The sequence below is a fragment of the Aythya marila genome, assembly GCF_965140915.1.
Source record: "Aythya marila genome assembly, chromosome: 7".
NCBI classification, from domain to species: Eukaryota; Metazoa; Chordata; class Aves; order Anseriformes; family Anatidae; genus Aythya; species Aythya marila.
The window spans coordinates 16,558,684-16,579,470 of record NC_139048.1 but is presented as its reverse complement, the minus strand read 5'-3'; the positions used below and the strand labels follow the sequence as shown (position 1 = coordinate 16,579,470).

The 20,787-nt window shown below is 33.9% G+C and overlaps 1 protein-coding gene across 5 annotated transcripts in view; it reads left to right on the top strand.

Moving 5' to 3' along the window:
* Positions 1-20,787, top strand: part of MYOF (myoferlin) — a 66,257-nt gene that overhangs the window by 14,791 nt on the left and 30,679 nt on the right. Inside the window, exons 4-22 of one of the 5 annotated variants that reach the window (XM_082764499.1) lie at positions 1,098-1,206; positions 2,486-2,570; positions 4,785-4,945; positions 5,499-5,627; positions 7,013-7,075; positions 7,185-7,235; positions 8,773-8,803; positions 9,287-9,402; positions 10,514-10,640; positions 11,394-11,497; positions 12,432-12,500; positions 12,614-12,657; positions 13,508-13,590; positions 15,733-15,771; positions 17,572-17,696; positions 18,154-18,270; positions 18,615-18,792; positions 19,631-19,755; positions 20,290-20,396. In XM_082764499.1, the coding sequence (XP_082620625.1) occupies positions 1,098-1,206; positions 2,486-2,570; positions 4,785-4,945; positions 5,499-5,627; positions 7,013-7,075; positions 7,185-7,235; positions 8,773-8,803; positions 9,287-9,402; positions 10,514-10,640; positions 11,394-11,497; positions 12,432-12,500; positions 12,614-12,657; positions 13,508-13,590; positions 15,733-15,771; positions 17,572-17,696; positions 18,154-18,270; positions 18,615-18,792; positions 19,631-19,755; positions 20,290-20,396 (1,863 nt within the window). Of the gene's footprint in view, positions 1-1,097; positions 1,207-2,485; positions 2,571-4,781; positions 4,946-5,498; positions 5,628-7,012; positions 7,076-7,184; positions 7,236-8,772; positions 8,804-9,286; positions 9,403-10,513; positions 10,641-11,393; positions 11,498-12,431; positions 12,501-12,613; positions 12,658-13,507; positions 13,591-15,732; positions 15,784-17,571; positions 17,697-18,153; positions 18,271-18,614; positions 18,793-19,630; positions 19,756-20,289; positions 20,397-20,787 lie in introns of all 5 variants that reach the window. The other 4 variants (XM_082764497.1, XM_082764498.1, XM_082764496.1 and 1 more) reach the window with 4 other exon arrangements.

Here is a 20,787-nt window from a genome sequence, read left to right as displayed (position 1 = left end):
CATAGACCCAGCATAATCCTGTTGCAGAGAATCCTTAGCTTCTCCGTGAAGAAGCACTGTAATCTACTCAAAGGGACCTCACTTTCATTGTGTGCTTATGGGTCCTTTTTTCCCCACTTCAGCTGCAAAATTGGTATTTTGTTTGAAAATGTTCTCTATAATATTTACAAAGTAAAATTATCTTGGGATTTTCTCACTGGCAACAATCTCAGTTATTCCAATAATCCACTTCATTATTGGAGTAAACTGTTACTGCATGCTATGGTAACTAAAGGCAGTGCCAGAAATCATGAGACCAATGCCACACTGTTAGAAAGTCTGCTTAAAAGATGTTTCTGAGGTTAAAAGTGCATGCAATTTTCACTTTTTAAGGAGGATGAGGGTGACAAATGCTGACCCAAAGGAGGCAGGGTCTGCCACAGGAGTCATTATCTCCTGGGCATATTCTGTTGGTAGCACTCCCATGAGCCATATCTAATTTGGATACATTTGGAGAATTTAGAGGCAAGCAGATGAACCTATTCCAAAAAGTAGAGTATGGGCAAGAAGATTAATTTTGTGAAGAATGTAGTAAGCACGTTGACTGCATTTGTTCTATTTCATTGCTTTCAGTACAGAGATGCGTGTATGTCTTTGTGTCAGTTTTTGTGTGATACAACTGTAATATCTTCATACAGTACTTCTCATCTGAGAGAATATAAAACTACATAGGTGAAGAACATATTATATCCTGTAGTTTACCAGTGATAACTCTGTGGAAGAAACAAGTGATGTAGCTGCAAAAGGTTATACAGAAAATAATTATAAAAAATATACATCTTTTTTAAAATTTAGATGTTTAACCTCTAACCTTTTTAACCTTTAGGTTAATGGTGTGTCTTCAGGAAAGAAGAGAGCATGTTTAAGTTCAGTGAAACAAAAAATACAAATCAGTACTACTCGGTCATTAGATAACATTTGCAATGATCTTTTGTTTTGTCTTGGGTTTTCAAGTCACAGCTGGAATCATTTGGTTGACAGACACAAGCAAAGGATAAAATGAAACTTCTGTTTGATGTATACTTGAATTATAATAATGATTTTTCACTTCATTTCAGGTTAATTGGCAGTGCATCCATAGCACTTAAGGATCTTGTAGGTAACCAAAGCAGATCTTTTCCTTTCAAACTCATACCTCTGCTAAACGAAAGGGGACAAGAAACTGGAGTGAGTGGCTCACATTTTTTTCTTTTTCTATATTCTTGATCAAAATGCTTCAGCAACAGAACTAATAGTGATATAAACATACTTCCAAATTTTTTTTTTAACTGTATAGATTAAGTTTGTTGCAATTTTGTAGCAAAAGCCTAAGACGGATGTAATTTATAACAGAATGTAATTACGCCAAGTTTAATATCAAAGATAATTCTTTAAATAAACAGTTTTCTCTGTATGAACTATGTATTTGTATACATGTGTTATAGATACTGTGAAAATCAGCCTGGTATTAAATAAAGAAGGAAAGAAAGAAAAAGCATTTTCTTAAATAACAGATAGTTCCATATTCACTTCTTGCTGTATTCTTTCTAATACCCACCTGCGTCATAATGCTGATTCTAAGAAGAACATAATCACGTGCATGTTTACTTCCAGCTCAGTTCAGAAAATTAGGCAAGAACTTGCTTAACTTAGTTTAGGATGTGTTTAAATTTAAGAGAGTGATTAACTGATATCTGATAAAAGTAGCGTCTAGAACTGGGACCTTATTGTTTGCACAGACTGGCTGCTAAGCCACTTCATACTACGTTCCAGTCCTCTTAATAAGAGGCTTTAAAGGGTAATTTCAGTATCTCTTCAGCTGTAGTTTAATATCATGGTTAGTTGGTCACAGGGTTGTGGTGGTTTTGCTGACTCCTCATGTTACTGTGGCAACTAGGAATAATGTTTTATTCATTAATGCAAAAACACAGCCTAGCACTAAAAAACAATTCTGTAATTACAGTGGAAAATGACATTTTTATTTTTTTTCCAGGATGGAAGTATGAACAAGCAATTAGGAGAGCCAGATAGGAAACTTTACTTACGGTTCAGACTTATTAAGTTGTTGGTTAGATAGTGTTATTTCTCTCTGCCTTTTTCATTTGTAAATTTAGGATGTCAACTAATCTGCCATGAGCGTTGTGAAAATATATTAATATTTGTTGCACATCTTATATGCATGCATTTTAACAGTGTTTTTTCTAAATATAAACACTGCAATCCCATTCTCTAAATATAATTTTAGAGTCTATTCCATTACCTGGAACTTCTTCAGCCTTTATTGTTTGTATCTATATATAGCTTATTATCAATTTACTCGTTTACTAATAAGCTGAAACTTCATAATAAACTCTGCTGTGACCATGAATAGTTACTGCTCGTGTTCAGTGTTAGAACGACTTAACGGCTTTAAATGAATTATTGTGAATACTGTGTGTTTCATACAAAACCATGTGTTTCTCTATAGGCAACAATTGATTTGGTAGTAGGATATGAGCCACCAGCTGGACCTGCAAATCCAAATGACCCAGGAGGGACCAATACACAAGAAGGTATTTCAACCTTGTTTTCAGAACATTGTTGTTAAAAGATCATGGAAATATGTAAGATAAGGCAAGAAAGTGATTAAACAGAATTGTTCGCCACAAAAAAAAAAAATATATATATATATATATATAATATATATATAAAAAATAATACTAACCAGAAGCAAGCATGCCAAGACTGCCAAATAGTGATTTAAAAAGAAATTGAGGATGACTCAGCACTACAGTTAGGAGGAAAATTGGAATTTCCTGACACAAAATGTTTTTAGCTTCATTTTCTCCAGTGGAATTGAGTTACAAAAGAATAACTTCGTTTAAAAGCTTTTCAAAAGGGCTTTTGTTAAAGAATGAAAGATTTATATATATATATTATATACATATTATATATTTTTTTAATGCTCAAAGAAATAGCAGTTATCTATCAGCTTATTGCAGAGGTAAGAAAAATAAGCAGGGAAGTTGCACTTTTTGAAAAATATATTTCTATGTTGGAGCCTTATGAAAAGATTTTCTTAAAGCATTAATTTTTTTTTTTTTTTAGAATAAGTAAGTTTTGAAATACACTTCTGTATCTTAATTTAGGCTTGATACTTGAGTAGTCCTTGTAATTATTGTAGGGAATATTCTTTTGTCTTGATGTATAATTTTACCCAGTCTTTTTCTGAGAATGTTTTTGAGATCCACTGTTTTTTCAGACTCATGAGAGAACTGTGAAGTAACAACAGATTTCTTCAGTTGACAGGCAAATAATTACCCTAATAGCCAGGCTGTGCTTGTGCAGAAAGAATTAAATGTAAAAAATTTGATGCATTTGAGGAAAAAATAAATCAGTTTGGCCATTATCTGCTGATAGAGAGTTACATAAGAAGGAAAAAAATTAGAGATGAAGAATCTCCTGAAATTTTGATTCCACTGAGAGGTGTGCTTGAGGAGTGGAAGGTTAGGTAATGTAAATAGAAAAGTTGTGTGTTAAATTACTAAACTTTGCAATATTACATTGAAATCTGGACTTGCAGGCTAAAAATACTATTTGACTTGTATGAGATTATTTTGATAGCCTTTTAAAAATGCACTTATATTTGAACTATAAGGTAATACAGATAAACAGAACACAGCAGGCTTTTAGCTAGTATCCAGCAACTGCGTGAAAATTATTTCAGTGCCAGTTAGCAAACACACCTTAGTTCATTATTGTAAAAACCCATTTCCCATGAAATAAAGTCACCTCCCCAGTTGTGACTGCTGCAGTTCCTTTTCGGAAATTAAAAATGAAGTGCTAAGTCAGGATGTGTAATCAAACAGTTGCATGTATCCATCAGGGCAGATGAATCTGAAAAATGTTAGGGAGGTGGAGTTTTCCAGTTATCAAGTAGATGGTATGTCAGTCTTTGTGGTTTTACATGTCTCTTGCAAGAACTGCTGATGAATTCATTATCAAAGTGTTCATTACCCTGTGTTGACAAATTCACTCACAAAGATAATAAACATTGTTAATGCTAGCCACCAGATGCACAGCTTGTTCTTACTGTAGGTTTTACCATACTCACTGTCCTCTGTTTAAGAAAAGAAACTAGAAACACAAGGGAATTGAACAATTTTGTGGTCTAGATATTTATGGATTCTGTTTTGCAGTGCTGGAATTTCACTGTTTGATATAGAACTGTCTTCCACAGAGCTGTTGTGATTTCAGAACTGTCATTGAAGAGACTTACTAAAAAACTTCCCTTTATTCCACAGTTAAATGCTGTGGAGGGGGATTCATATTTTTATTTAAGATGGCACTATTCACCCTTGAGAAACTCTAAATATCTTCATATTTTCAAGGCTCTGAGGTAAAAACTTCAGATGCTATGCTAGAGCCTATTCTTGCTTCTAGGAAAAATAGCTTTAGCTGGAATGAAAGAATTGCACTTTACTACTACTGAACTTGTTTGGTTCAAAAAAGTATATAGGAATTGTATTAGATAATCTGCATTCTGAAGTGGGACAAACCTATGGTTAGCTTGGTTAGGATATAAATTTATTCTTAAGCAGGTTAAAATAACTAACTTCCAAAAGGATTTGGAAGCGTGTCAGCAAAAAATAAATAAATACATTTGTTAAAATGAGATGATAATAAAATTCCAGTATAACTCTCGTATATCAGACTCTTATTCACAGAACTTCAATATTAAGCTGTACTATTTGTTTATTGACTGCAATGTTTTTTAACCGTAGCAGATGGAGAAGACGATGGAGATTATGAGGATGGCATGGATGGTCCTGTTGGTAACATCACATCAACAGTTCCAAGTGGCACAAAGGAAGCCCAGCTAGCTAGGCGCATCACCAAAGGAAAGAAAACACGGAGAATCATTTCTAACAAACCACAAGATTTCCAGGTAATAGATTTATTAAATATTGCATGTTGCCTTTTTCTGACTTGTCATGACATCACTCCTTTCACATTGTCTTGAGTATGATTTAATGTCAGATCGTGCAAAGCTAATAGACTGTAGAAACAATTAACCACTTTGCTTGAAAGCCTGTACTTACAAATTATTTTTCAAAAGTGCCTGTTACAGAGATGTCCAGTTTTGAACATTTGACTGAAATCTGGGTAAACCTTATTTATTATACATCTGTAGATAACAAGCTACAATAGCACCTTTAAAAATAAGTAGTAAAAGCATGTTAAAAAAAAAAAAAAAAAAAAAAACCTTGTTGCAAAACTTACCTCCAACTTGTTTTGAAAAAGTCAAGTGAAATTATACTTGCTGTCATAGTTGATGCTTTAAAAGCCTATCTATGCTTAAAAGTGTATCTGCCAGCAACTTCAGGTGCTGGTTAACTTTTTTGGTGGCATACTGAGAAATTGTTGTCAACAGAGAAAGCATAGGGTGTGAGTTAATACAGATATTTAATTTTCATTATTGTTTATTTATATTTATTCAGATTCGTGTTAGAGTCATCGAAGGTCGTCAGTTGCCTGGAAATAACATAAAACCAGTTGTCAAAGTTCATGTTTGTGGTCAGACACACCGAACAAGAATCAAAAGAGGAAACAACCCATATTTTGATGAAGTGAGTGTTGTAAAAAAAAAAATTCAGCTGAAAGGTTGATGCCATCAGATGAGGAAAAAATGGTTATCACAGCTTTCATTATAGTCAATAAATAATAATTTTGTAATATTTAAGGATAATGTGACTAACATGAATTTCCAAGTGCCCAGTCCCTTTATTTATGTATTCACATTAGTAAATTCAACATCACTATTTCTGGCAGTCCTAGCAAACTATCTAGAAAGAAATCAAACTTCAACTGAGACATATGGAACTTGTTCTTTGATATGATCGGCCATGTGACATAACAAGGGTTTTGAATAGGTTATAAAATCACTGAAAAATTAGGAAATCACTGTAGTCTTCTTTTGGTGTTTGCAGCTGAGCTTTCCATACAGTGCTTTGGGTAAGTAAGACTACTATACAGAATCTGGAAAAGCCTTTGTGTTGCTACACATGATTTGTAAATGCACAGCTAGATTTTTGTCCAGACAAGGATTTGTACATCAAACATATGGAAATGGCAGGAAGGAATTTATAAACATAAAAGTATAAACAGCACAAAAATAAATGATCCTGTGTTTGGAACAGTAAACATGTGGACGTTTAACTCATGCAGGCAAAAACAAGGAATGTAGTGAAAAGACTGAGACTTGAACTAAGCTGCAGGTAGCATTTAAAATTCATTAAGCATTGGTAGGGAAAAAGAAAAGAGGGGGGAAGGGAAAGGGAGAAAATCACGTGCACATTGTATCAATTTTTAGTCAGTCTCAGTATTTAGAGGTGGGGCCATTTTTATTTACTCCTTTTCTGTTGTTGGATAAAGTACTGACTGAAGTATCTCTGGTCTCAAAGACCAAACTTAGTAAAGCATATGCTATCAATAAAGCAAATAACCTATTAAATAGTGTATTTCTTCATGCTATCAGACTATCAGGTTTGTTACAATAGCCATTTCACAGATGCAAATCATTACAGTCGCTTATCATCATGAACACTAAAGACTATTTTGACAGGTACAACAGAGATGACTAGACCAGGATTGAATGTCCCAGAGAACAAATAACTTTTATAGTTAAGAAGCTGTTCCCCTGAGAAGACTATGAAGTGCAGAGCAAGGGCAACGCTGATAGTTTACAACAGGACTATACCTACTACTACATTCTTTCAAATGGAAGTCTTGACTTTGTCTTCTATTTTATACTAAGTTTATTTATGTAGTTCAGTTTTTAATTCTGCACTAAATTATCAGATAATGTTTCCAACAAGGAGCTAGGCTGATAGTATTTTAGCAGGCATATTTCACACGCCTTTTAAAGTCATGTTTTCATATTTTCTATCCAGAGAGTTATGTGAGGCATTTTCTGTTTCAAAATATTTGTTTGTTTTTGTTTTTACCTTAACAGCTATTTTTCTACAATGTCCACATGACTCCTTTGGAGTTGCTTGATGAAACAATTAGTATTCGGGTAAGAAAAAATGGTGCATGTTCCAAGGGGCAGATGGATGCATATGGGGTTGTCTGGCCATTTCACTGTGAAGTTTAGGAGCATTCCTGTTTCATATCTATCTTTATAGGTGTATGATTCTTATTCTCTACGAGCAGACTGTCTAATGGGAGAGTTTAAGGTGAGTATGAAACCAACCTCCGTATCTTGACTAAATTAAAGAAAATGAGATACATTTTTTAAGTCTTTGTTTTAAAAATTTAAAATTATACTGCTTTAGTATGGGGCCAAAGGTTACCTAGTGATGTCTTGCTTGTTATGCTAGAGACTGGTTGTTCTAACCACTGATAATCAGTTTTCTGATTTGAGTGGATGATTACTGTTAAAGAAAATTTTGTTTTATTTACCAAGTTCTTTCACTTGTATCCAAGAGAAAAAATGTATTTTCCAAAAGGTAAATGTTTCACTTGAAAAGTAACAAGGTGATTATTTGGTATGAGGTAGGGCCTGAAGAAATAATTTTATTAGGCAGAATAGTGATGCACATGTCAGCGTAAAATGCACATTCTTAAGTGATGTGGAAAGGTCATTTTGTCAGAAATTTGTTAAGTAAAAATCATGGAAAAGTTTAAATTAATTTCTGCCCTTCTCATGTCGGTGATGTTGTTTTTATTTGTATGCGTTACAGTCACTATTGAGAGATGAACATCTGCCTATAGAAGGTATCCTAAGGCAGTATAGACAAAGTATTCACATGACAATTGTAGTAGTTGCTGGGATCCCCTATTATAACACTTCCCGTGTCAGTGTTGGTTGTCTTTTGTGTCTGCTTATTTTGTACTGCAAAAATTCAGTACATCTCTGGACCACCTTTTCATGAAAATATGTACATGTGGAAGAGCGCTCCTCTCTAGATGAAGCTTGCTTGGTTTTGCTCTGTGCTGCTTATGTTACCATGTAATTTCTAATGATTCAGACAGGTATATTTCTCTATGAAGGACTGAAGGACTAATAAGAACAGGCAGGTGACAGCATGTCATTCAGATGCTTTCTGTTCCCATGTGCATTCCAGGAAGAAACCCCAAGAGCAATTCTTTCTAGAAAATGACCTTTTCAGACCTGCAAGGAATATTGGCCCAGTTGCCATGAGTAAACATTCCTGAATGTGTTTAAAACCTGATACAATCAATACAGTAGGGGTTCATGTGCAATCTTGTCCAGGTTTGACACAGTGGGGAAAAAATTGCTCACCTTTTATAAAAAGAGAAATTAAATTACTCATTTAAAAACAAAACAAACAAACAAAAAAGCTTAATTTCTGCAACTGATCTGAGCAGGATGCTGAGCAGGAAATAGGGGAAAAAAGATTTCTGAAAAGCCTGTATGAACATAAAATAATGGAGGAACATAAGGAGTTTAAGAAGAAGTAATTAGCCCCATCTTCTGTCTCCAATAAATGGGAAAGCTGGGGATCTGAGGAAGGAAGGAGCAAGCTGTTAGTTTGCATCCATCTTTTATTGCATTTTCTTCTTGATTGTTCTACCCATTCAAAATTCCTTTTTTGTAAATGTACAGCGTTTTCTCTTTCTCATCCCAAGAATATGCTATGTAAACTTTCTCTTGTTTGTGACAAACTTTTGAAAAAGCGTGGAGGACTTGCCTAGCATTTTCCTGTTCTGGTATTTCTTCAGATATAATGCCTTTGATCTTTATTGCAGATTGACATTGGCTATGTTTATGATGAACCTGGTAAGTAACAGCTACCTCAGAGCTTCTTTCCTAGAAGAAAAGTGTGCTTGAGTTCTTGAAACTTGGAATTGAAACATTTTCATTACTATTTCTAAAGTAAAAATGTAAGTAAATGGAAAGTTGAAATTGCTGCTTAACGTATAAACAAACAAAAAAAATCCAATAATATGTAATTCCTTTCAATGATTTCAAGATGAAGAACAAGCACATAAAATTTGTATATTAGCTTTGGTATCAAAGACCAAAAAGAAAAAATGAAAGATGATGCAAACTTATTTGTAAATTGTTAAATAGTGTGCCACTTAATGTTTTAACACCGCTAGATTTTCTGTTTTGAATAGCGATATTCAGACCTGTCTAAGGATAAATTTTTAAAATAATTACTTGTAGAATAAAGTAGGCTTTTTGGAGCAGTTGGCTTTGACATTGATTTCTGTCTTTATTTAATGGATGTTACTAGGGGTGTTTTATGTTCACTTTTAGGCCATGCAGTCATGAGAAAATGGCTTTTGCTGAGTGATCCTGAGGATACAAGCTCAGGAGCTAAAGGCTATATGAAAGTTAGCATGTTTGTCCTAGGAACTGGAGATGAGCCACCCGTAAGTTTGATTTACATGCTTTTCTTCTTTATCTACCGTTGATAATTCATGTTCCCCCTCACAGCTCTGTATAACGTCCTCTGTAAGCAGTATGTAACTTCTGTGTCCTGGAAGAAGCACAGATCTGTTAGCCTGATGTCACATGCAAGCTAATATGTAATTCCTCTTAGCATATCTAATCAGACTGAGCAGCATACTGATATCAGTTCCAGGACTAACTCAGGGATGTCTTGACTACTGTATAATATAGACAAGCCTGCAGAGAAACCTGAGTACCAGAAAGCTCCAAATACTTACCAGGTGAAAATCAGGCCCATCAATAATTACAGTTTAGGCATGAGTTAATTTGATGTATAGGAAAACATGTTAAAAGTAACTACTGTTTTTAACAATTCAGTCTTTAACTGTCTGTTGTCTTGTAAAGGTAAAAAATAAGCCCTCTCTGTAACTTTTTTCTCACTTGACTGTTGTAGTTCCAATACTGCTGTTATTCCTGATTAAGATTTATACATTCTGCTACTCCTTAGTTAAATGTAATGTCACTACAACCATGGAATATATCCTTCTCGTTCAATATTATAGGATCATAGAATGTTTTGGGTTGGAAGGGACCTTTAGAGATCAGGCTGTCTTCATGATTCTTGACATCACAAGGATATTTGTAGTTATTTGTGGTGACATTTTTGATCTCCTGTTTATTTCTAAGGGAGGAAGCAGTAAGTTTTGGTAAATTATATCAGAATTGTATGTATTTTCTAATTATAGTTAGATTCCTTACCACAATATTCATCTTGAGATAGGTATGAAAATTGCACAGTTGGCCTTACGCATGAGTGCAATAATGATCATCAGATGATGTTTTCAGAAGTGTTATTGTAGTAGGCTTCTACAGTTGAATAGCATAGAGATTAAAATATAAATAAAATAGTTTGAGTATAATTATTTTTTATAGTTTGATAATTCAATGAAGTCTCATTCTTTATAATGAAACTGACACAGTCTTCTACCTGTAAGATGTTGTGGGCACCAGTTTAACTAATCGCCTTAAATTTATAGATTACTCCGTCTTTCTTACATACCGGATACTATGTGCCAATATATCTCCCAACAGGTTGAAAAAAGGGAAAGAGATAATGAAAGTGATGATGTGGAGAGCAATCTGTTATTACCAGCTGGAATTGCACTTCGATGGGTCACTTTCCTTCTCAAAATCTACAGAGCTGAGGATATTCCACAAAGTACATCAGTCTTATTACTTGTCCATTGGTGTATTCGATTGCCATTAGAAATACCTGTGATAGCTGTTTGGAAACATTCCATGAACATAACACATCTAGAGCGTTTTACATCATTATTTGAGCCAATAATTCTGTGATGGTTTAAGTAGCCTATTTCAAGCTCTTTGGTAATACTCAGTAAGTCTACTTAATTCTTGTAATGGTTAATTTAATGTTACGCACCTGATGAGTAATGTTCCTCTGTTGCTGAGTGGGCCATATTGCTTCAGGTAGTGGTCATCTTCATTAGATTATGTCCAATCACAGAAGTTAAGATTCGAGTCCAGATGATCTGCAGGTATGCTGGATGTTCTGTGCATGTCTAGTTTGAGTATATAGTGCATGTTTCAGTTTCATCCATCTTAGCATGACTTCTTCCTTTATCTGTGACAACAAGTGACTGTGTCTACAGGAACTTGAGTAAATTTTTTTCAAATACAACTATGCCCCTAAATTGAGGAGCACATGAGCACTCCGTAGAATGTTTCAAAAATTTATATTACTGAAATTTCACCGAAGCCTAAACTCTCAATTTTCACTGGTAGATTCTTACTCTTCACAACTTTGTTCATCAGATCATCCTACCTAGATCTGTAAATTGGTTGATTTTGGTGGGATTGCTATGGCAAGTTTAAAATAATAATAATAATTTAAAAAAAAAAAAAAAAAAAAAAAAGAAAGCATAAACACTTCTGTTTTGAAACTTCTGTGCAGTGGATGATGCTTTTGCACAGACTGTCAAGGAAATATTTGGAGGAGAAGCAGACAAGAAAAATCTGGTGGATCCCTTTGTAGAAGTTTCCTTTGCTGGAAAAAAGGTAATTGAGTAAATACCTGAGTCACTTTATGTTAGTCATAGTCCTGAGAACAGAATTTATATGCCAATATACATTTTTAAGCTTACTTAAATTATGGAAATAAAGAAGTATTAGCCCTAAAGTTCACTTATTAGAATGAGGACAAACTTATGAGGTAGAGTAGAATGGGTGCAAAGTTGTTGACTAAGAAAAGGAATGTATGATTAAATGCTAGGAAATTATGTATGCCAGATTGCTTACCTACTGGTTGTTCCTGATCAGTTTTTGTAACTGATAGTGCAGATTTTTCTGGACAGATTAACAGCATTTGTGCATTTTATGACTAACATGTTCCTCAGAATACCAAATTTGAGCTGAAGCCTAATTGCACAGCCTATATTCATAGCTAGACAGTCTTCAAGAGGAAAAATGTTTTTTTCTTCAAGAGGAAAAATGTGTTCCTTTATTATGTTATATAATCAGGTCAACACCCCCAGTAAACATAGAAAATCTTCAGCAGACATTACCAATAATTAATATAGTCTTTCCCATAGAGTATATTCCTCATCCTCTCTAAAATCTACATTAAATAATCTGGAATCAGGTCATTCCTATGTCTTACTTCTCTGCTGTGATAACAGATCAGTACTAGTGTGAAAGCATCTTTCTTGTAGCTAGTGGAAATAACAAGCTTTTTTCTTTTTAAGGCAACTCCAGCCTCAGGTTTAAACACAGTTTCAAAATTTTATTTTCCATCCAATAGCCATCAACATCGTATATGTAGGTCAGTTTAGCAGTATTTACCAAATGAAAGCTGATTGGAGCATAAACCTCTCAGCATTTAGCATTTACTACTCCCTCACTGATTAGAATACGATTGATCCTAAATCATAGCTAGTATATGCTTTTCTGTTATATCTTTGATATGCTATGTATTTGATTTTTATTTTTTTAGGTTTGCACAAACATAATTGAGAAAAATGCTAACCCAGAGTGGAACCAAATTATTTATCTTCAAGTCAAGGTCAGTTTTTTTCTCATTTCTTCAGAAAATTGGCATTCTTTTGGAATCTAGGGCATTAACATTACAGAATTGAAATAAGTAATGAGTTATTTTATTATCATTGCTTTTTTCAGTTTCCTTCAATGTGTGAGAAAATAAAGCTTGCAGTTGTTGACTGGTGAGTTACGACTTAATCAAAGTACTAGACAACATAAATTATATTAAGTGAAGTCTGGTTCTGTAAGTATCAGGTGGTGTTGGAGTCTTAATCCACAAGAGTATATAAACAAGTGTTTAGGTAATTTTAATAATATGGTTTCTTTACAATAGGTGTGATTAGCATAATATGGGAATATTGTTACTTTTGTACAGTGAGCACTGAGCGCTATTGCTAGTTAGGTGATAATGTAATGTTTCTAATGCATGCACTTGTCATTTTTCTTTCTTAGTTTTGTGCCCACTAACTGGGTCACTAATGTGTTAAAAAATAATTAATTCCATTATATTATCAAGTAAAACTTGAATGCCTGGTTCTGTAAACATGTGTCATGCTCATATCATCTTCCTATTTGCGTATTGTTGAATGCTATTCAGAACATTAAGCATATTTTGAGTTCTGGTTTAGGTGGTTCAAATACTAGTAAGCCACAGAGTTGCTATTCTTCCTGTATATCTGATTGTACTTATTAAGCATAGTTCTGGGGAGAAGGCAGAATATATCACAGGGCTCTGGTTTGCACATTGCTGACTACTTGTACTCCTGAGAAGCAAATGATTTTTTTCAACAGAGCAGCTCCTAGGTTGGTTACTGAAATTCTACCAGGTTTTTAAAGAGTTTTACAGTACTTCGCATGACTTCCTCATGATACAGCTCACTTTTGTAATTATCAATTAAATGCCTTCTGTTAGTAATATTAAAGCATTCCAAGTGATACAAAATGTGAATACACCATCTTGGAGTGCCTTTGTCTCGCTTCAATGTAGGATGGCCAGCATTATGTTTAACTAAAATCTTTTTCTTTTTGTAGGGATCGTCTTACAAAAAATGATGTAGTAGGAACAACTTATTTAAGTCTCTCAAAAATTGCTTCATCTGGAGGAGAAGTTGAAGGTAACTGATTCAGCTATCTTCTCTTGTGGTATTAGGAATAGCAAGGGTCAGTGCTCCTAAGAAAGTCTAGTTTCCTGTAGTTTCTCAGTTCTGTGGCAACAAGATAGTCTATTTCCAGAGTTTTCAAAACAATGCACATGGAAAACACACAGTGAGACTTTTCAAAATAGTAAAACATTTAAACCACATCATTAAATTGCAGTAACTACCTCAAAAATCAGTTTTACTTACGAAGATAATCAATCAATTAAATTTGCAAACCAGTTCTTTACCAACTTCAGAAAACCATGTGATCTCTGTGTCATTAGTGAGATGCATACATTTACTACGATTCTTAATACAACATTTACAATCCAGAGTTACTGTTTCATAATCACTACTTCATCAGGTGCTAGCGGACAAGATTTTGTTGCCACCTTATAAGATTGTCTGTGCTTTCTCTGGGAAGAGAACCTAAAAACAGGAGAATGTTCCTGAATAGTTAGTCTGCAGGAATGATCTAGAACCACCTGTGCATTTCCTTTATACTGCTTTCAGATGTTGGGGGGGAGGAGTTGGATCAGTCACTGCTTTGATCAGCAGCTTTATAGAAATTGGCACTGCCTCTCATCATATGAGCGCTGCACATAACTATTAAGTAGCCCTTGTTTTAGTAGATTCAATGAACTAATGGAATGTCTGCAATACTATGATTGCAGAGAACTTGCTTACGTGCTTCAGTTTAGGTGACTAGATTTGTGATTCCATAAAGATTAAAAGGCAGAACTGATTAACTGCAAGAAAACAAATTTTGTTAGGCAGGATATGAAGTTCTTAATGTGTTGACCTTGTTAGACTATAGCTTTTCAATAAAACAATTCTTTACAATGTTGTAAGAAGGAGTTTTGTGCCAAGATTTTGGGAAACATTAAATTACACATTTCCTGTTATTTTTCTGTTCTAATACAATGTTGTGAACATTTTATTAATAATTTCCTGGTGATCTACTTCTATAATCCCATCTTATTTTTATAGCAGAATCTCTCATACAACTGAGCCAGCTCCGTGACAATTATTGTGTTACTTAGCCAGAAAAAAAATTGCGTTTTAATATACGTAGTGTGGCATATTAGGTGTCTATACAATATGATAAAGTACAGACTTGAACAGACTTTACATTTATTTATTTGCGTACTTAGTGCTTGTAGAACACTGACAGAAAACCATTTCCACAATAAGGATCTAAATTACTGTTTTTTCTGTTGTGTTTATGAAACACATATAATACATGCATGTTGTCTGAAAACAGACTAGTTTGTCCTTGAGTTGGTAGCTATGTCAGGAGTTTAAAAACAAAAGGAGTGGCTCCAGTTCTGCAGTGACTTGAGCAAGTATTTAATTATCTTATCAGATGGAAGTGTGTTTTCAGTCAGATAACCTCAGGCTTATAATTCATCCCCCTTCAAAGTATTTGCTGTTGAAAGTACAGCTTTGTGCAAATATTGTTTTCGTGTATCCCATACACAATCAGAGGCAAAAGCAAAGGTTATAGAAAAAGGCAATGGGAAGTTAAAGATAGAAAGACTGGGCTGTTGGGGAAAATTCAGTTGTGGAGAAATCACTTGTGCTACTCACAGGAATATGCAACTTGAACTGCTGCTGAGTCATACCTTGCTTATCAATCTAAGTAGATTCTCTATTGAAGTACTGACATTGGAATGGCCATTTCTGTGTAAAATGCCAGTTGGTAATCTTTCCAGGAGATCAGTGCTTGAAGCCTGTTCTAGCTTCTAAGGGACTGGGAAACTGAGCTAGTTCAGTAAATAAGGACATCCTAATGGGCTATGAAATGTAGTGGTTTTCTTATTTTATTTTTTATAATGGGAGAGGGGGACTGTACAAATCTGAAACAGGCAACAAAAGAGTTATCTCTTGGGTTAGCTATATGCTATATGCTTTTTTCATTTTTTTTTTCTTGGGGATTTGTACAAAAAAAAGTAGTACCTTTGTTATTGTAATCAGGAAACAAAATTCTAGCCCACTTGAGTTTTATTTTTTCCTCAGGCCTTTAGCTGTATTTTTAAAGCAGGTGGCTTCTTGTTTTATTTATTTTTAAATGTCATTGTCTCCTGTCACGTAACATCTTCTCTTTTTATAATATAGAATTTTCATCTTCGGGAACTGGGGCTTCATCATATGAAGGTTTATATCTTGGTCTGTTACTGCTTTTTCTTTCCGTTGCCCAAACAGAAGTATTGCTTGAGAAAATGCATCATCTTAAAATATATATATGTGTGTGTGTATATATATATTTATTTATTTAATTGTGTGAAGGACTTCACAATTGTTATTAGAAAGTATCAAACACTGCTAACTTTATAAAACAGTTTCGGCACTGGAACTGGTTTGAAAATATTTCTGTTTGGCTGGTGCTTCAGGCTGTGTTTTAGAGTTGACTATGCAGTCTCTTCAATTTTAAAGTGCTCTAACAATGGCTTACAATTTTTAACATAGCTGTGAGATCAAAACTATGTTTCTAGCTTCAGAGCTGTACAGAAGTAAATAACTGCATAAAATAATTAGTGCTTGCTTTGATTATGCTTAGATAGCTGCATAAGTTTGAAAAAATGAAATCTGATTCTGTTACAACCTGTGCAGAGATGGCTTGATGTAACTTTATAGGTTAAGATCCAGTTTTGAAAGATTTTGTGTTAAATATTGATGTAGTGAGAAGAAAGTTGGAGTACAGGTCAAAGGTAACAAACACATTCATTCACCCAGATACTTTGTTTATAATTTTTCTTTTGTAATAAAGTAATTTTAAATTGAAGGCTGAAGTAGTGTTTTGAAATTGCTTTCTGTAATATGTGACCATAAGCTTTCTAAATGTCAATAAATAAATAAATAAATAAATAAAAAGGGCAAAAGAATGCAAGATAGAGAAGTGAAAATCTTTATTTCATATTTTGCAGATTTTAAATGTCTTTGTTGACAGAAAAGTATCAATATCAAGGCATTACATTAATTTTTATTATTAATTTCTGTCACTTATTAGTCGCTGTGGCAATCATAGAAGGCATAACCCTTTATTTTCACCTTCTTACCTCAGCTATCCTTTGCTGTGATAAATGTGTCATTCATTGTGCTGCAGATTATTCTAAGTGATTTATGTTGCAAAGTTTAGAACCTGACTCTGATATTTTTTACACCAGGATCATTTAAACAAGATGAGAGTTAGGAAACAGCAAGAAATGGATTATAGAACCTTTCCTGTTTGGTCATAACTATGCAGTCCTTTTTCTTAGTTGTGGAATAAAAATAGGATATAAAATGGAGCTTATTGTTATAGTAATTAACTGAGAATTAACTCAGTTTGCAAACTGTCAATCTTGCATGAATTCTAACTTATTTAAAAGGTAGTTTGTGCAGTGTTCTGCACTGTAGCAATTAAAGAGTCTACGGTAGTCTGTGTTTTACCATGAAGTATAATCACAGAAAAAATATACTACATTAGAAACAGTAGGATTCATTTTGCTAAATACTAGATTTTTGTGATATGGCTTGTATCTTTATTGTAGCTGTTTAGCGAGAACAGTAATGACCTGTGCACTTAAGTGAATGCAAATTTCATGTTACTCAGTTTCATTTATTTCTATAAAAGATGTTTTTCCATTAACATAAGAGTATATTACTCTTTCATATTAATGAAGACCTGATATTCGGATTGGGGCAGAAGTTCTGTTTATTCTGTGGGGTTTTTTACTGTATGAAGTAGTATATTGTAAATACTGTACAAGGACAGAGGAAGTTAGGAAGAAATTACAGTAATTGATATAACTACTTTAAATTCATATCGCATACCCAGAAATAGTGTTCTTATTTCACTAATAACTAATACTGACTAACATCTAACATTTGTTCTGTTGGGTTTCGAAGTAATGGTGATTGCTTTTCTGGATCTGAATTATTAACAAAAATAAAATGTTGATGTTTTCCTGTTAGCAAACACTGGAGAAACGGAAGTTGGCTTTTTACCAACATTTGGGCCTTGTTACCTAAACTTTTATGGAAGTCCAAGAGAATACACTGGATTCCCAGATCCATACGATGAATTAAACTTTGGAAAGGTCAGTTTCTTTATTCATTGTTTTCAATAAAAAGATTAAACCCAATTGTTTTTAATTAACGAATTCATTCATTTTAATGCTTGTTTCACATTATGCTACCTTTGGTGTTTCTTTTTGAATAACAATTTGGATTTAAGATTAGCAAGGTAGGATGATATAATATTATGTTTTGTAATGTATTTTTTGAAGGAGCAGCAGTGGTTTTGGTAATTTTCACTATCTGCACCTCTACATGCATTTATTCTTATCTGACTTTTTTTCTTACATATATTTTTCTTGCTTCCAGTATTCATTAATCCTAACTTGTTTATTTCATTTGTTCAAATACATATTTACATACCCCTGCAGAAGCTTTGAGAACACTTAAGTGAAGCTAGAAGCATGTACAGCTAAAGAAAGATTATGTTATTTTAGGAGAAAGGTATAAAACTGGATTAAATGTCTCACTATTTTACAGGGAGAAGGAGTTGCTTACAGAGGGAGAATTCTGGTTGAGCTATCAACAGTACTTGAAAGCAAACCTGTTAATAAAAAGTTAGACATGATTCCTAATGATGACATACTGGTTGTTGAGGTAAATTCTTGTTTTACTGTCACTGTTGGTAACCTTGTCAGGTTAGTTTTGGAGAATGGTTTGACTTAAAAATTGAAGCAGTTGAGTTGAATCTTAGAATTAAGAGGTGCTTTTTTATGGTGTGGTTACAAAAATGTCAGACCCTGGCAGCATGACATGTTGAGACGTTTTTATAATCTCAAACAGTAATTTTTTATGCGACAGATACAGACTTTTGGTGCATCTCAGAAACTAGGAAAAATATTAAAATAATTATTTCCGTTGAAAAAAGTATTACCGTTTTCTGTGATAGTGGATTCTATTTTAGAAATATGTCAATACAACTTCCAAGGTTCTTGTTGTAGAAATACCAGCGCAGACGAAAGTTCTGCTTGGCTGCTGTGTTTCATTCTGCTACCATGCTGCAAGACACTGGCGAGCCTATCCAGTTTGAAGTTAGCATTGGTAACTATGGCAACAAGTTTGATACTACCTGTAAACCTTTGGCATCAACAACTCAGTACAGTCGTGCTGTTTTTGACGGTAAGTATGCTGCTGGTATGGGGATAAAGCCATGTAAAGGTCTCCTTTGAAGGTGCAGGGTGTTTATTCTCTAGCTTTGGAATGACAGTTCTTACCCCAGTAAAAATTACCGAAAATGTGTCAGAAAATAATGTTTGGTTCCTCATCAACTTTGACGAAAAGTTACATTTTGTTAATAAACACTGCAAAGCCTACTGATGGTATTAAAGGTTTTTTTGTAGAATTCAGTGAGATCTTTGACTATGCACTAGATGTGGACAAGAAAACTAGCAAGAATACAAATCACAGTATTTTACAGGTATCTAAAAGCTAGGGATTAAGATGGGAAAAATACCATCAGAACATCGGATTTAAAAAATAATAAAAACTTATTTTTTTTAACCAGGGGTCTGGCAGCCTAGAAGAATACAACCTACCCAAATCAGAAAAAAAAAATATGTTTTGCCTTTAAGTTTTGTTTTATTAAATGCAAACAGCAGGAATTATTTTTTCTGCCTATGAAATGAAGTGATCAGTTTTACTCTGGTAAAATGATTATTTGAACAATTTATTTCAGAGAAACACATCAGTTTTCTATCAACATCAGTAAGTTACTGGATAGAATAATGAACATATTAACAGATGATTTAATGATTAAAAAAATCCCCTGGATTTTGAAACACTTTGAGGTAAAAGCTTAACATTCAGCAGATGTTCTGTTGGCCGAAAAATTTATATTCTTCGATAAGTTTGGACTAGCACGTGCATTCATTGTGAATTGTAGTGCATAAGAGCAACTTGTACAATGTACACTATGTGTCCCTGCCATGAGTTCTAACATACAGATGTTTCACACCAGGTAATTATTATTACTATTTGCCATGGGCGAACACAAAGCCAGTGGTAACGCTGACTTCCTTTTGGGAGGACATAAGCCATAGATTAGACCCTGTGAATGTAATCCTAAATATGGTTGAAAGACTGGTAAGTAACTCTTTTTGCTGATATGGTTTTCTGTGTGCTTTTTTGTTTGTTTGTTTGTTTGTTTGTTTGTTTTTAAAGAAAAAAACTGAGGTATAATCAAAAGTGACATTTTAACAAATTGTGGAAATTTTTCTTCTTTAATTCCTTTTTTCCTATTCAAAATTAAACATAGAACAGTGTCACAAATGGCACTTCTAATCATAGTAGTGTATTCTGACAAGAACCAAGGCTCTCATGCTTGAATATGCAGGAAATTCCCACAGGTAGGAAGTCGTCTTAGTTAGGGACATGTTAAGTTCGTGGAACTGTAATTGATTTGGAAGTTAGGTGCAACATTATATGGTGTTAAATAAAGTGTGAAGGAATATACAGAGTCCTCTTAAATGTGTATCAAGTTTGAACATCTTAGTCTTTTTTGATTTGGGATTTATACATACAAATAAGTGAGATCAAATAAAGTCTTAAAAATTGAGTTGACTATAATATCATGATGGAAGATTGTAAATATAAATCCTTTCATTTTAAATTCCACAGCAATCCAACTTAACCACCTTAAAATCAGGAATGCAGGCTAAAATTTCTGAAAACCGATTAGCTGAGATGTGGTTGAAGCTGATTGATGAACTTACAGAAGATACAAGGTAAAAGTACCTTGTTCTTTTTTATCTGCTGCCTTATCATTCTAGGCCTGCTTGGAATCTTCTCTGTTGCCTTTACTAAGTCAGAAAGCAAATTCTAAGGACTATAAAACTGATTACTGCTATGAACTGACCTGAAAACTGCAATTCCAAGTCTCTGAAAGTAGTAAAGCAGCACAGATATTGCCAGTGAAGTCATCTGTCTAGTTTTATCATTCTCTATTCTTAGTCACTGACAGTCGTAAAACAGCATGTCTTGAAAGAAAAAAAAATAAGAGTTACTCTGCAAATGTGAAACTGTGGCTCTCTGCTGTCTTTCTGTCACCATTCCTTCTTTAGAATTCCTCATGTACGTTTTGTTTACTAAATTTCAAAGTTATTTGTGAAACTGAAG